The sequence below is a fragment of the Oncorhynchus kisutch genome, linkage group LG6 (assembly GCF_002021735.2).
Source record: "Oncorhynchus kisutch isolate 150728-3 linkage group LG6, Okis_V2, whole genome shotgun sequence".
In the NCBI taxonomy this organism is placed as follows: Eukaryota; Metazoa; Chordata; class Actinopteri; order Salmoniformes; family Salmonidae; genus Oncorhynchus; species Oncorhynchus kisutch.
In genome coordinates, this window is record NC_034179.2 from 19,055,830 (window position 1) to 19,072,273 (window position 16,444).

General features: G+C 44.4%; 1 protein-coding gene across 2 annotated transcripts in view; it reads right to left on the reverse strand.

The window, feature by feature from the left end:
• LOC109892462 (putative cytochrome P450 120) overlaps window positions 1-16,444 on the reverse strand; it is a 51,295-nt gene that overhangs the window by 15,711 nt on the left and 19,140 nt on the right. For both annotated transcript variants that reach the window (XM_020485013.2, XM_031826354.1), the window contains exon 9: window positions 15,975-16,102. In XM_020485013.2, coding sequence (XP_020340602.1) covers window positions 15,975-16,102 — 128 coding nt within the window. The remainder of the gene's footprint in view (window positions 1-15,974; window positions 16,103-16,444) is intronic.

A 16,444-nucleotide genomic window follows, 5' to 3' on the forward strand; every position in this document is an offset into this window, starting at 1 on the left:
TGTTTTGGGGCTGTTGCTGGGCAGCACGGACTTTCAACTCCCTCCAAAGATTTTCTATGGGGTTGAGATCTGGAGACTGGCTAGGCCACTCCAGGACCTTGAAATGCTTCTTACGAAGCCACTCCTTCGTTGCCCGGGCGGTGTGTTTGGGATCATTGTCATGCCGAAAGACCCAGCCATGTTTAATCTTCAATGCCCTTGCTGATGGAAGGAGGTTTTCACTCAAAATCTCACGATACATGGCCCCATTCATTCTTTCCTTTACACGGATCAGTCGTCCTGGTCCCTTTGCAGAAAAACAGCCCCAAAGCATGATGTTTCCACCCCCATGCTTCACAGTAGGTATAGTGTTCTTTGGATGCAACTCAGCATTCTTTGTCCTCCAAACACGACGAGTTGAGTTTTTACCAAAAAGTTATATTTTGGTTTCATCTGACCATATGACATTCTCCCAATCTTCTTCTGGATCATCCAAATGCTCTCTAGCAAACTTCAGACGGGCCTGAACATGTACTGGCTTAAGCAGGGGGACACGTCTGGCACTGCAGGATTTGAGTCCCTGGCGGCGTAGTGTGTTACTGATGGTAGGCTTTGTTACTTTGGTCCCAGCTCTCTGGAGGTCATTCACTAGGTCCGCCCATGTGGTTCTGGGATTTCTGCTCACTGTTCTTGTGATCATTTTGACCCCACGGGGTGAGATCTTGCGTGGAGCCCCAGATCGAGGGAGATTATGAAGGTAGCGGAGTGAACATGCCGTGGCTCAGGTCCTTGATGATCTTCTTGGACTTCCTGTGACAGCGGGTGCTGTCGATGTCCTGCAGGGTGTTAGGCTAACCGCACCTCCTTCTGGAGAGCCCTGCGGTTGCAGGCATTGCAATTGCCTTCCCAGTTGGTGATACAGCCGGACAGGATGTTCTCTGTGGTGCATCTGTAGAAGTTTGTGACTTCGGGACTAAGCTGAATTTCTTCAGCCTTCTGAGGTTGAAGAGGCACTGTTGCGCCACTTCACTGTTGTGTTGTCAGCAAACTTGATGATTGAGTTGGAGACGTACATGACCAAGCAGTCATTGGTGAACAGGGAGTACAGCAGGGGGCTGATTAAACATCCTTGTGGGGCCCCCGTGTTGAGGATTAGCGTGGCGGGGGTGTTATTGCCTACCTTCACCACCTGGGGTTGGCCAGTCAGGAAGTCCAGGACCCAGTTGCATAGGGCGGGGTTCAGATCCAGGGCCCGAGCTTCGTGATGAGCTTGGAGGGCAGTATTGTGTTGAACGTCATATCAAATGTTGTAAATATCATATTAAGAATACACAATGAATCACACCGCCCATGTATCTTATTTTTGGGAAGTTTGATGCTTCTGATGTAACTCAACAGATTAAAGCAACATTGTAAAGTGCAATAATTTTCAAATACAAAATACATAATTTCTACTTCCATGTGAAACGGTGGATGAGAGTACGTAAGATTTCTCTCAAGCATGAAGGACATTGCACTGACATTCAACATGAATGGGCTCATACTGAATGTCAAGGGTTTAGTGTTCTAGGGCTCCACACTTCTCTCTTCCTGCACAGCACACATTATCAATGACTAGCCAGGTGTGAATGAGCTCCAGCAGGACATCTCGCTGTCATCCTTTTTCAGGCCAATGCATTGTCACACTTGGGCAAGCATCCCCACTCAGACTTGTCCAGTCTCTACATCCCTCTGTATAGTATCACAGCCGACGTTTCCACAGCTGCAAGTTATTTATTTATCCATTATTTTACCAGGTAAGTTGACTGAGAACACATTCTCATTTACAGCAACGGCCTGGGGAATAGTTACAGGGGAGAGGAGGGGGGTGAATGAGCCAATCGTAAACTGGGGATTATTAGGTGACCGTGATGGTTTGAGGGCCAGATTGGGAATTTAGCCAGGACACCGGGGTTAACACCCCTACTCTTACGATATGTGCCATGGGATCTTTAATGACCTCAGAGAGTCAGGACACCCGTTTAACGTCCCATCTGAAAGACGGCACCCTACACAGGGCAGTGTGCCCAATCACTGCCCTGGGGCATTGGGATATTTTTTAGACCAGAGGAAAGAGTGCCTCCTACTGACCCTCCAACACCACTTCCAGCTGGCCAGAGTTATCTCTCTTTCCACAGGATTTAGTGGAAATGACCATAAATTATAATTGATGACTCGAGTGAGATTTGAGCACACTGCCTGCCTGCGGAGATCAGGGTTGTGGTCCATGCATAACATCTCATAACAGGACTGCACAGTCATTAGTGCTGCTTAGACAGCTGATCCAGCCTTAGAGCTGACTGAAACCCGGCACACTGCTTTCTCCATCTGATGTCCACTGAGGAGACAGAGACAGTCAGAAGAGACAGGGACATTCAGAAGAGACAGGGACTAAGAGAGCAGAGAAGAAAAAGGGGAGAGATGAGAAAACAGAATATAGAAAGAACCCAATGATGGGAAGAGAGCAATGGATACCATTAAAAAGAGGTAGGGCATTACTCTTCCTTCTGCATTAATTGAGCACGACGAGGCCCAGAAGAGGAGTGCGACAACAACCAGGACAAGAGGGAGGGAACCCCAGCCTGGAGTAAAGGTGTAAAGGCAGGGCCGGCTCGAGGCATAAGCAACCTCTGCGGTTGCTTAGGGCCCCGGGAATCAGTCAAAAATCTAAATAAGTTTTATTGGTCACATATACATGGCTAGCAGACATTAATGTGAGTGTAGCGAAATGCTTGTGCTTCTAGTTCCGACAGTGCAGTAATATCTAACAAGTAGTCTAACAAGTACACACACATGTAACCTTATACACAAATTTAAAGGGACGAATAAGAATATGTACATAGAAATATATGGATGAGCCATGGCCGTGCAGCATAGGCAAGATGCAGTAGATGGTATAGAATACAGTATATACATATGAGATGAGTAATGGATATGGATATGTAAACATTATTAAAGTGGTGTTATTTAAAGTGACTAGTGATAAATTTAATAAATGGATTTAATAAAGGTATTAAAGTGGCAAGAGATTTGAGTCTGTATGTTGGCAGCAGCCACTCGATGTTAGTGATGGCCTGATGGCTCTGATGCTGTTTTTCAGTCTCTCTGTCCCAGTTTTATGCACCTGTACTGAGCTCGCCTTCTGGATGATAGTGGGGTGAACAGGCAGTGGCTGGGTGGTTGTTGTCCTTGATGATCTTTTAGGCCTTCCTGTGACATCTGGTGCTGTAGGTGTCCTGGAGGGCTGGTAGTTTGCCTCTGGTGATGCGTTGTGCAGACCACACTACCCTCTGGAGAGCCTTGCGGTTGTGGGCGGAGCAGTTGCCGTTCCAGGCGGGGATACAGTCCGACAGGATGCTCTAGATCTGTAAAAGTTTGTGACTGTTTTAGGTGACAAGCCAAATTTCTTCAGCCTCCTGAGGTTGAAGAGGTGCTGTTCGGCCTTCTTCACCACGCTGTCTATGTGGGTGGACCATTTCAGTTTGTCTGTGATGTGTACACCGAGGAACATAAAACTTTCCACCTTCTCCACTACTGTCCCGTCGTGGATGGGGGATGCTCCCTCTGCTGTTTTCTGAAGTCCACGATCATCTCCTTTGTTTTGTGACATTGAGTGTGAGGTTATTTTCTTGACACCACAACCCGACGGCCCTCACCTCCTCCCTGTAGGTCGTCTCATCGTTGTTGGTAATCAAGGCTATCACTGTAGTGTCGTCTGCAAACTTGATGATTGAGTTGGAGGCGTGCATGGCCATGCAGTCGTGGGTGAACAGAGAGTACAGGAGAGGCCTGAGAACGCACCCTTGTGGGGCCCCAGTGTTGAGGATCAGTGGGGTGGAGATGTTGTTTCCTACAACTGGGGGCGGCCCGTCAGAAAGTCCAGGACCCAGTTGCACAGGGCGTGGTCGAGACCCAGGGTCTCAGGATGTATGGTTTCCAGTTTACATAGAGTCCAGTGAAGTTCTTTCAGGGTCGTCGAGGTATTTGCTTGGGGGATATACACGGCTGTGACTATAATCGAAGAGAATTCTCTTGGTAGATAATGCGGTCGGCATTTGATTGTAAGGAATTCTAGGTCAGGTGAACAAAAGGACTTAAGTTCCTGTATGTTATGATCACATGAGTCGTTAATCATAGGCATACACCCCCGCCCTTCTTCTTACCAGAGAGTTGTTTGTTTGTAGGCGCGATGCGTGAAGAAACCAGGTGGCTGTACCGACTGACAACACATCCCGAGCCATATTTCCGTGAAACAGAAAATGTTCAAATCTCTGATGTCTCTCTGGAAGGCAACTCGTGCCCTAATTTCATCACCTTGTTGTCTAGAGTCTGGACATCGCCGAGTAATATGCTGGGAAGTGGTGTATGGTGTGCTCGCCTTCTATGTCTGACCATTAGGCCGCTCCGTCTGCCTCTCCTGCGGCGAACGCGTTGTTTTGGGTCGGCCTCTGGGATAAGATCCCATGTCCAGGGTGGAGGTCTGAACAAAGGATCCGCTTCAGGAAAGTCGTATTCCTGGTCGTAATGTTGGGAAGTTGACGTCGCTTTTATATCCAGTAGTTCTTCCCGACTGTATGTAATAACACTTGAGATTTTCTGGACTAACAATGTAGGAAATAATACATAAAAAATATACGAATTACTGCATAGTTTCCTAAGGACCTGAAGTAAGGCGACCATCTCTGTCGGCAACATCACATACATTTCGGGGTGTCAACTTATTGTTGAGAGTTACAATAGTTGAATACACAAGGTGCGAGCGCATCAGCAGTTCTCTCTTGTTTTGTCAGTCACTGACAGTCACTCAATTAACAATGTCAGCTAACAATTTTTGGATTGGTAACTTAGTCTAGCCAGTTATCATGGACGAATACTGACAGGACACGCCTCTACCCAGACGCCCTGGCCTTGGTAACTTAGTCTAGCCAGTTATCATGGACGAATACAGACAGGGCACGCCCCTACCCAGACGCCCTGGCCTTGGTAACTTAGTCTAGCCAGTTATCATGGACGAATACAGACAGGGCACGCCTCTACCCAGACGCCCTGGCCTTGGTAACTTAGTCTAGCCAGTTATCATGGACGAATACAGACAGGGCACGCCCCTACCCAGACGCCCTGGCCTTGGTAACTTAGTCTAGCCAGTTATCATGGACGAATACAGACAGGGCACGCCCCTACCCAGACGCCCTGGCCTTGGTAACTTAGTCTAGCCAGTTATCATGGACGAATACAGACAGGGCACGCCCCTACCCAGACGCCCTGGCCTTGGTAACTTAGTCTAGCCAGTTATCATGGACGAATACAGACAGGGCACGCCTCTACCCAGACGCCCTGGCCTTGGTAACTTAGTCTAGCCAGTTATCATGGACGAATACAGACAGGGCACGCCTCTACCCAGACGCCCTGGCCTTGGTAACTTAGTCTAGCCAGTTATCATGGACGAATACAGACAGGGCACGCCTCTACCCAGACGCCCTGGCCTTGGTAACTTAGTCTAGCCAGTTATCATGGACGAATACAGACAGGGCACGCCTCTACCCAGACGCCCTGACCTTGGTAACTTAGTCTAGCCAGTTATCATGGACGAACACTGACAGGGCACGCCCCTACCCAGACGCCCTGACCTTGGTAACTTAGTCTATCCAGTTATCATGGACGAATACAGACAGGGCACACCTCTATCCAGGCGCCCTGACCTCCAGGGAGCCCCCATTGATTTTGTTAGTCACTCTCACTCATATATTAACATGGCATAAGTCATTGCAAAATGTGTAGAATTGCAGGAAATTTGCTTTGAAACTGCAAATATTTCTCTACACCACATGGCAAAATAGGAAGAATTGCATGATATGTTCTATCAAATGTTCTCATCACCTATGGCAAAATGTGTAGAAGTGCAGAAAACTAACTTTAAAATGTACATTTTTCTCTCCGCTGTCAATAGCACTTAAACATTTTGCCAGCTTAGTGATGGTGGGGGGGGGGCAATCTTGCTTAGGGCCCACAAAAGCCTACAGACGGCCCTGTGTAAAGGGTTATTGTACTCTGTATGCTGATGAAAAACACTACAGTGTCAGAGATTTTATGCAGATGAAGAGGGTGAAGAGGGTTTATGCAGATGAAGAAGGATGTTGGTCCTCGAAGAGCGAGCGGATTGATTTGAAGAGGCAGTTGATAAGGAGAGTTGGAGAGGGTCTGACGGCCTCCCAAATTATGCACTAGAGCACTACTTTTGACCAAGCACGATATACGGAATAGTGTGTCTTTTGGGACAGTCTCTGAAATATTCATCACGCAGAGCGAAACAGAAGCTTGGCTTGTGGCCAGCGTATTGACTGACTTGATCCTGTGTCTCTCCCCCAAATCTTAAGGGTGTTACTTTCTAGGAAGGAAACCCAACTCAGAGGTCATTAGTCTGTGTGATGATGAGTCCCGGTGTCTCTGTGTCCTTCACCTCACCGCAGAAAGAGCAGCTGTAGAGAAGAGAGGAGCCTCATCCATCCCCCTTCTGTAGCTAAGGCAGGGGGGCAGAGGGATGCTCTGCTCTGACTCACTTCTGAATCATCCTCCTCCCCAGGGCTTCATACAAGAGAGAAGCATCCCTCTCTCTCAACTCACAAACACACACAGAGACACACAGTTTTCCCACAAACACACCAGTGCACACACACACAGACACATACCAATGGACATTGCATGGATGCAAATGGATGTATCGATAAAGAGACATGCAAGAAATATGAAGACTTCATTCATAAGGCTAATACAACATAAGAATGGAGGCCCAGCCATATGAATAGGGGAATCCCCATTAGTACAGACACAGTCAGGTTACCAGTTGCCATGGCAACAGTTATCTACTGCGTGTGGAGAGAGAGAGACACCCACATTTGATATGGTACAAATCTGACATGATAAAGGAAAACAATTCACCGTTTTAAGATAATTTACAATAACCTATTGCCACTACAATACATTAATTTTGATGGAAGGCAGATATCCCCTTCGGAGAGTGACGATTAAATATATTTAATTATATGAATAAATGACAGAAGCTTTATGTAGCCATTATCACATCCCATATCCATTAACCTCTGTTTCATCATAATTCGAGTGCACCTTGAGAAATGACATAATCACTATTATTGAGGGACTTAAGGGTGGAGCCTGGACCTAATGTGCTGCAATAACGATCAACAGGAGCATTAAAGCATTTAACCTACAAATCTCGCACAGTATGCATTTCAGTGGATTTTCCTTATTATGTGGAGTGAGCTGGTGTCACAGGAGGGCTCGTAAATCTAATTCAGAGAATAATAAAGCAGCGGGCTAAACCAGCAGGACCTGCCATCAGCCTCTCTCTTTACCTGGTTCTGATCAGGACCTCCTGCCTATTGAGAACTACCAATGCTAGTAAGAGCCATACAAATAATTCATATCAGGGAGGAGGAGTGTTTTCTTCCTTTAAATGCATGGTAACAAGACTATTCATTTCCATTAATTATCTTGTGATGTGGGAGATTTTATAGACTATAGCTTAAATAACCTTTGGAATGGTGACAAGTTTATTCTTGTTTGTTTTTACTCCCTTACAATGTTGTCACAGTCAATGCGTATGTACTGAGCTATCAGTGAAACAGAAGCTGTCCTTGAGTTACTTAGTGAAATGAAAACCCAGACATACGTCTGAGACTAACCTAAACCACTTGATGTCTTGATGTGGCGTCCTTCAACAATGGCTGTAATGGATGTATCCAAATGTCTTCAGACTGCTATCTATTTTTTGGTCAGAGTTTCAGTTACACTGGGGCTGTCTGCTAAGACAAACTAAGCTTACTGCTCTGCCCAACACACATACACACACACATGCACACAGCTGCACACAACATCTGTAGCACAGCTGCACTGAAACCACAGCAACAGCAGCCAAAAGGACCATCCTGTCTCGTCCGACGAGGAAATTATTATGATTATTTATTAAATGACAGAGTAGCAGACACAGCAGGTACCCTCCGTTACCCCAGATCAACATCCTGTCTAGATGGAGAGATGGAATCTATGGGGCTCTAATAATGCTGGATGTCTGGCAAAACAAGAATAGTCAAGTAAAAGTCAAATGGTTTATTAGGTTGTTTATTAGCTTGCTTCTATTCTTGGAGGTGCTAGAGAGAGCAGTACTAAGCAGTTGAGCATTGTTGATAACCCCCTCTCTCCCACACTGTCCTCCCTACAAACTGTCACATCCCAGTCTGCCAGTCCTGATAATGGTGCCATGCTACAGTGAAAAATGGGAACTAGATTGTCATTTTCCATTAATAAAAATGATGTGACTTGCTTCAGCTCTTTGAAAGTATTTATGTGGCAGTGGATAGGATAGCCTGAACATGTGAAAGTTGGTTTGGTGTCTCTATCTCGAATGGTACAAGAGTTATTGTTGATGGGTTCAAAGTTGGTTTGGTGTCTCCAGCTTTTTTAAATGTTCTTTTAGCCCCTTTTTTCTCCCCAATTTCATGGTATCCAATTGTTTAGTAGCTACGATCTTGTCTCATCGCTACAACTCCCGTACGGGCTCGGGAGAGACGAAGGTTGAAAGTCATGCATCCTCCGATACACAACCCAACCAAGCCACACTGCTTCTTAACACAGCACGCATCCAACCCGGAAGCCAGCCGCACCAATGTGTCGGAGAAACACCGTGCACCTGGCAACCTTGGTTAGCGCGCACTGCACCCGGCCCGCCACAGGAGTCGCTGGTGCGCTATGAGACAAGGACATCCCTACTGGCCAAGCCCTCCCTAACCCGGACGACGCTAGGCCAATTGTGCGTTGCCCCATGGACCTCCCGGTCGCGGACGGTTACGACAGAGCCTGGGCGCGAACCCAGAGTCTCTGATGGCACAGCTGGCACTGCGCCACCCGGGAGGCCCTGGTGTCTCCAGCTTAAACAGTTCATTAGTTACTGTTAGTGAGTTATTTTAGGCTAGTTGTAGCAAATTGATATAGTTATATTTGATAAAGGTTTAAAAAAAATTGAAATTAAGACAGCCTGAATATGTGAAAGTTGATTTGATGTCTCTAGCTTGAATGGTTCAAGAGTTACTGTTGGCGAGTTTTTTATATGTTCAGACCAAAACATGTGATCAGAAGTGATCGCGTGAAATATGAAGGAAGACGATGTGTATCTGCTTTCTTGGTGTTCACAATTCTTCATCATCATAAAATATGTTGTTTTAAATTCAATCACCCTCTTCAATATTTTTTGCCTGCGTTGCCCATGTGCTCCTCTGCATGTGTGAGTATCCATAGCAACGGCTCTGTTTGGGCTGCTCAATGACGACATGAGAGAGCTGTTAGCTGGCAATATCTAGCTACTTTCACCACTATAAACTCAGAAGAAGAAAAAAGCTGTAACTTTTGATTGGTGCCAGATAATCCTGTTCTGATTCCAGATTTGAATAGCAGAGAAGTATACCAATGTGTCTGGAAAAGCGTTTTGGAAAACGTAAGGGAACATTTTGTTGATGTGGTTACTTAATCAACAGGTGTAACATTCGATCGATGCTAGATAATTCTGTTCTGATTTCAGATTTGAATTGCAGGGCAGTAGACCTTTTTGGGAAGTAGTCAAAGTATCTGATTTGTATCAGAAGTTGCATTGTTGCATTCACAGTGAATGGAAGGTTGGAAATGATGATGTCACAATGGAAGCTTCAGAATGTTGAAGAAATCCCATGAAAGTGGATCCCATGAAATCCCATGAAAGTGCATCCCATGAAATCCCATGAAAGTTTAATAAGTTTAACTTCTTGATGACAGGGAGGCAGTATTGAGTACCTTGGATGAATACGGTGCCCAGAGTAAATGGCATGCTACTCTGTCCCAGATGCTAAGCAGTTACATATTGTCAAAGTTACATTTCGTTAAATAATTGGTCTGATTACTTTGATAAACTACTGTATCAACATTATTACTTTGAATTATGGGTTAGATTTTAAAAAAAGTATAAACTACAGCTTTTGCATGTGAAAACTGAAAGAAGACATAGGACAAGAAAATGGGAATAAAAGGTAGGATCATGTGGACGGCACTTTTAGGAAAGCAAAGCAACTCTGAATCATTCATGCTGTGGGTTTCAGATAAATAGATGTATGATTTACTTTTGTAAAACGTTCAGTGTAAATTAAGTTTCATTTTAATTTAATGATGATGTAATGATTGGAAAGTTTTAGGCTATTATTTGGGAAGAGAAATATAATGGTGCATCTAGTGCTGACAGCGCTTTAAAATTTTTGTGGTAGTTGAAGAACTACTGATAGCTAGCTTTAGTTCTATCTAATAAATAAACTATTTAGGCTAACATCATATGCACATTGCCATGTAATGCACATTTCCCTTGAAGAATGGCTGTAAGGGACCATATATGGCATGTGGTCACATGGTGTCTCCCGCAGAAAACCTTGCGTAAAATACTGAGGTAGCCATTTTTCCAATCGCTTCTTATGAGAAACCAACTGCCTCGACGGATATATTATCGAATATATTTGTTAAAAACACCTTGAGGATGGATCCTAAACAACGTTTACCGTGTTTCTGTCGATATTATGTTTGCCGTTATAGTTGTAGCATTTTTCGGTCGATTTCTCAGCCAAGCATGGTGAAGAAACGGGAGCTTTTTCGCCTACAAAAATAATATTTTTGGAAAAAAGGAACATTTGCTATCTAACTGGGAGTCTCCTGAGTGAAAGCATCCGAAGTTCTTCAAAGGTAAATGATTTAATTTGGTTGCTTTTCTTATTTTTGTGAAAATGTAGCCTGCTGCCAGCAGAGCCTAGCATAGCATTATGCCATGATAAACTTACACAAATGCTTGTCTAGCGTTGACTGTAACGCATATTTTGAAAATCTGAGATGACAGTGTTGTTAACAAAAGGCTATGCTTGTGTTTGAATATATTTATTTAATTTCATATGCGATTTTCATGAATAGGAAAAGTTTCTAGGGGTATTTATGTCCGTTGCGTTATGCTAATGCGTTTGAGGCTATGATTACGCTCCCGGATACGGGTTTGCTCGTCGCAAGAAGTTAACGGGATAATTGTCATCAACAACCGCTGAATTGCATAGCGATACATTCAATGAATATCACCAAAAATATTAATATTCATGAAATCACAAGTGCAATATAGGAAAACACAGCTTAGCCTTTTGTTAATCCATATAAAAATATATAATCATAATAATAATAATAATAATAATAATATGCATATATTCGCAACTGAGACTGAGGAGCTGGCCGTTTACAATGGGCACCTTTTCATCCAAGCTACTCAATACGGCCCCTGCAGCCATAAGAAGTTAAGGAGCAGTTGTCTCTCTGTGGGTCTAACCCCACGGTGAATCCTTTATTTAAAGGGGGAGATCAAGTTGATCCTAACTGTTATAGGCTTATTTCTATTTTGCCCTGTTTATCAAAAGTGTTGGAAAAACTTGTCAATAATCAACTGACTGGCTTTCTTCTATAGTATTCTCTCTGGCATGCAATCTGGTTAACGCTCAGGTCATGGATGTGTCACTGCAACCTTAAAGGTCCTCAATGATGTCACCATTTCCTTTGATCATACACAATGTTATGCTGCTATTTTTATTGATTTGGCAAAAGCTTTTGATACAGTAGACCATTCCATACTTGTGGGACAGCTAAGGAGTATTGCTGTCTCTGAGGGGTCATTGGCCTGGTTTGCTAACTACCTCTCTCAAAGAGTGTATAAAGACAAGGGAGTACCCCAAGGCTCTATCCTAGGCCCCACGCTCTTCTCAATTGACATCAACAACATAGCTCAGGTGGTAGGAAGCTCTCTCATCCATTTATATGCAGATGATACAGTCTTGTACTCAGCTGGCCCCTCCCCAGATTTTTGTGTTAAAACACTCTACAACAAAGCTTTCTTAGTGTCCAACAAGCTTTCTCTGCCCTTAACCTTGTTCTGAACACCTCCTAAACAAAGGTCATGTGGTTTGATAAGAATTATGCCCCTCTCCCCACAGGTGTGATTACTACCTCTGAGGGATTAGAGCTTGAGGTAGTCACCTCATACAAGTATTTGGGAGTATGGCTACACGGTACACTGTCCTTCTCTCGGCACATATCAAAGCTGCAGGCAAAAGTTAAATCTACACTTGGCTTCCTCTATCGTAATCGCTCCTCTTTCACCCCAGCTGCCAAACTAACCCTGATTCAGATGACCATCCTACCCAGGGTAGATTACAGAAACATCATTTATAGATCAGCAGGTAAGGATGCTCTCGAGCGGCTAGATGTTCTTTACCATTCGGCCATCCGATTTGCCACCAATCCTCCTTATAGGACACATCACTGCACTCTATACTCCTCTGTAAACTGGTCATTTCTGTATACCCATCGCAAGACACACTGGTTGATGCTTATTTATAAAACCCTCTTAGGCCTCACTCCCCCCTATCTGAGATATCTACTGCAGCCCTCATCCTCCATATTCAACACCCATTCTGCCAGTCACATTCTGATAAAGGTCCCCAAAGCACACACATCCCTGGGTTTCTCCTCTTTTCAGTTTGCTGCAGCTAGCGACTCGAACGAGCTGCAACAAACACTCAAACTGGACAGTTTTATCTCAATCTCTTCATTCAAAGACTATATCATGGACACTCTTACTGACAGTTGTGGCTGCTTTGCGTGATATATTGTTGACTCTACCTTCTTGCCCCTTGTGCTGTTGTCTGTGCCCAATAAGTTTTGTATCTTGTTTTGTGCTGCTAACATGTGCTGCTGCCATGTTGTGTTGCTACCATGCTGTGTTGTTATGTGTTGCTGCCATGGTCTCTCTTCATGTAGTGTTGTGTTGTCGTGATGTGTGTTTTGTCCTATATTTCTTTATTTGAAATGTATTTTTAATCCTAGTCCCTATCCCCGTAGGAGGCCTTTTGGTAGGCCGTCATTGTAAATAAGAATTTGTTCTTAACTGACTTGCCTAGTTAAACAAAGATTAAATAACAAAAAAATACAATAAAAAAGATCACTGAAAAGTACATTTCTGAATAAAATGTGGTGTGATTGTTTTAAAATATGCATGGTTTTGAAACAAGTTGTAGTTGTAGTAGTGTCTGCAGTACTAATGTTGGTGACTGGTTATAGCTGAAAAAGTAAATGGGCGGTAATTTAGAATGCATCAGATACTGTATTTACGATAGCACAGCTTCTCCCTGTGTCCCTCAGTCTTCCCGCTCTTTCACTCAAACCCAGCCCTTTTCCTTTGTGTAACAAGCTGTCATTTCTGTTCCGCCCACTAGGGAAGTTTTCCTGTATGACGTCATTTGTAATCAAGTTATGATTTAATTATGTGTAATTACAAAAAGGTTCGTAGTTTTTAAAGTATAAAATAGATCAAAAAAGTTACATACAATCAACTCCAATCCAGTCTCCACGTTTTAAAGTTTCAACGGTGTAAAAGGAGTAGCATGCTAAAAAATAATAATAATTAGTCAGAATGTCGAAGACTTAAATTGGGGACTCTTGCTTCACAAGCCCCTTTAACTATAAGTCAGAAATAAGTGATACAATATTTAAAGTGTAGCTACTTTCGCAAGCCAATTTAATGAATGGTTGAATCACTTTCTACAGTATTTCTGCTTTACTATCAGACTGCATGAGAAGCAGACAGCTCTCCTGACTTGAGCAACGCCACAACAATAAAAACAACACCATTAACCCCTTTATTTAATTTTCCTATACAGCACATAGGCACTTTCATATTAAACTCAACCGAAATGAAAACTAGCTCTGCTACCCCCATCCCCTGCCATCCTCAGGCCTCTCTCCTCTCACTGAGCACTGCTACCCCCCATCCCCTGAGATCCTCAGGCCTTTCTCCTCTCACTGAGCACTGCTACCCCCCATCCCCTGCCATCCTCAGGCCTCTCTCCTCTCACTGAGCACTGCTACCCCCATCCCCTGCCATCCTCAGGCCTCTCTCCTCTTACTGAGCACTGCTACCCCCATCCCCTGCCATCCTCAGGCCATCCTCAGGCCTCTCTCCTCTTACTGAGCACTGCTACCCCCATCCCCTGCCATCCTCAGGCCTCTCTCCTCTCACTGAGCACTGCTACCCCCATCCCCTGCCATCCTCAGGCCTCTCTCCTCTCTCTGAGCACTGCTACCCCCACCCCCTGCCATCCTCAGGCCATCCTCAGGCCTCTCTCTTCTCACTGAGGACTGCTATCCCCCATACCCTGCCATCCTCAGGCCATCCTCAGGCCTCTCTCCTCTCACTGAGCACTGCTACCCCCATCCCCTGCCATCCTCAGGCCTCTCTCCTCTCACTGAGCTCTGCTACCCCCATCCCCTGCCATCCTCAGGCCTCTCTCCTCTCACTGAGCACTGCTACCCCCATCCCCTGCATTCCTCAGGCCTCTCTCCTCTCACTGAGCTCTGCTACCCCCCACCCCCCAGTAGTCTGAAGCCCTACCCTCATCAGAGGACGTCACAGCTGGTGAGATAGGAACCGGAAGTGAACCACCACTCACTGTGACCTCATACACGGCGAACAAGCCAGGTCCCATCATGGATCATGCCATGCAGCATCTGTGTGCATCCAAATGACAATTAGGCCAGTAGGATTCACCGTCTCCACCTTTCTAACCGTCTTACTATTTCTCTCTCTCTCTCTCTCTCTCTCTCTCTCTCTCTCTCTCTCTCTCTCTCAGTGAACCCCCCCCCATCATCAGAGCACCTACCCTGAACATTGTTTATTGATTCATCAGTCATGGTATGAATTTCACACATTGTTATAATGCGCTTATCAGACATTATCACAGTTTTACCACAGAATTTCACTGTAACACTATAACTGTATGACTCATTTTGTCTCTTGCCAGATCTTTGGGCGCTAAGCATTGACAGCCTTAGCAACAGTATCTCTGATACTCAGTTGTTCTCATGATCAGCCTCTCCCATAGAATAGAGATAAAGATAAATCCCATATATATTAATGTATCTATTTCTATGGTAAATCCTTCAGAACAGGACAAGATGAGCTCACAATATAGAAGTCCCTCCTTTAGAACCACAGGCAACACCAGATGGTAACTCCATTGAATAGATTAATCATCAGCATATCTAAAATGTTAATCTCAAGCTCATCATCCAATAATGGCAAAAATATAAAATCCTTACATTACATGGGCTATATTCTAAAGGTATTAGACAAAATAGAGTACATTTGTGGATATGTTATTGGAAATTTGAGAGTATGTGAGAGTTGTCCTGAGACCTTATTAATTGGCTGTTTTTCCAGCCTGGGCTCAGTGATGCACTCAGAGGACACACTCTCTAATGATTCAAGGGAACTCATGAACACTGGAGTAAAGAGTTCAACCTAATGTATACACACACAAACACAGGAAGCTTCAAAGCAAAAGAAAGAAAGTAAGTAAGAAAGAGGGAGGACGAGAGAATACATAACATGTTCTCAGCACAGAGGGTGTTATTTTTAAACCCGAGCCCCAGGTGTCTGTGAAGTGAGCTGGAGAATGCAAGGGGTCACCCAGGTCACGGTAAAGAAAAGAGGGAGAATAATACCAGAATAAATCCCTGCAGAGAGAGAGAAAGCTGTTAGACAAAAAAAAAGCTGAGAGAGAGAAATAGAGAGAAGGAAAGAGAGAGAAAGAGACAATACTGATAAAACTGCTCAACTCCAGCTGCAGCCTGGCTACCGGCATGGACAGAGGCACACACACAGAGACAGGACAAGGTCAGAACAAAACATTCCTTTTGATTTGGTAAACTGTTTAACACTGAGGCACAGCTGTGTGCTCAGACAGAAGATCTTAGTATAGGTGGAGGTTGGCCTGTTTGAGCAAAGAAGTGAACGATGCTACTGTAAAAGCAAAAAGAGAAGGGTTTCTGTGTAAAGTCCTCACCTTCCACACCACCTCTCTGGCAGGAAGTCCTCTGGCTGGTGGAACACTTCCGGGTCGCGGTGGATGGCGTGGCTGATGTACATAGCAGCGTAAGCCTTGGGAATGTGGAAGCCTCCCAGAGTAGTGTCCTTTGGAGTGAATAAAACAGTAGGAGACTGGAATTGAGTTGTGAGGGCAGTCATTTGATAATAACTCAACGTGGTATAAATACTATAGTACTTTAGTGTTTTTGCAGACTTGACTGAGGTATTCACTGTAGTACATTATTCATCTCATATGTATACGTATACACTGTACTCTATATCATCTACTGCATCCTTATGTAATACATGTATCACTAGCCACTTTAACTATGCCCCTCTGTTTACATACTCTTCTCATATGTATATACTGCACTCAATACCATCTACTGTATCTTGCCTATGCCGCTCTGTACCATCACTCATTCATATATCTTTATGTACATATTC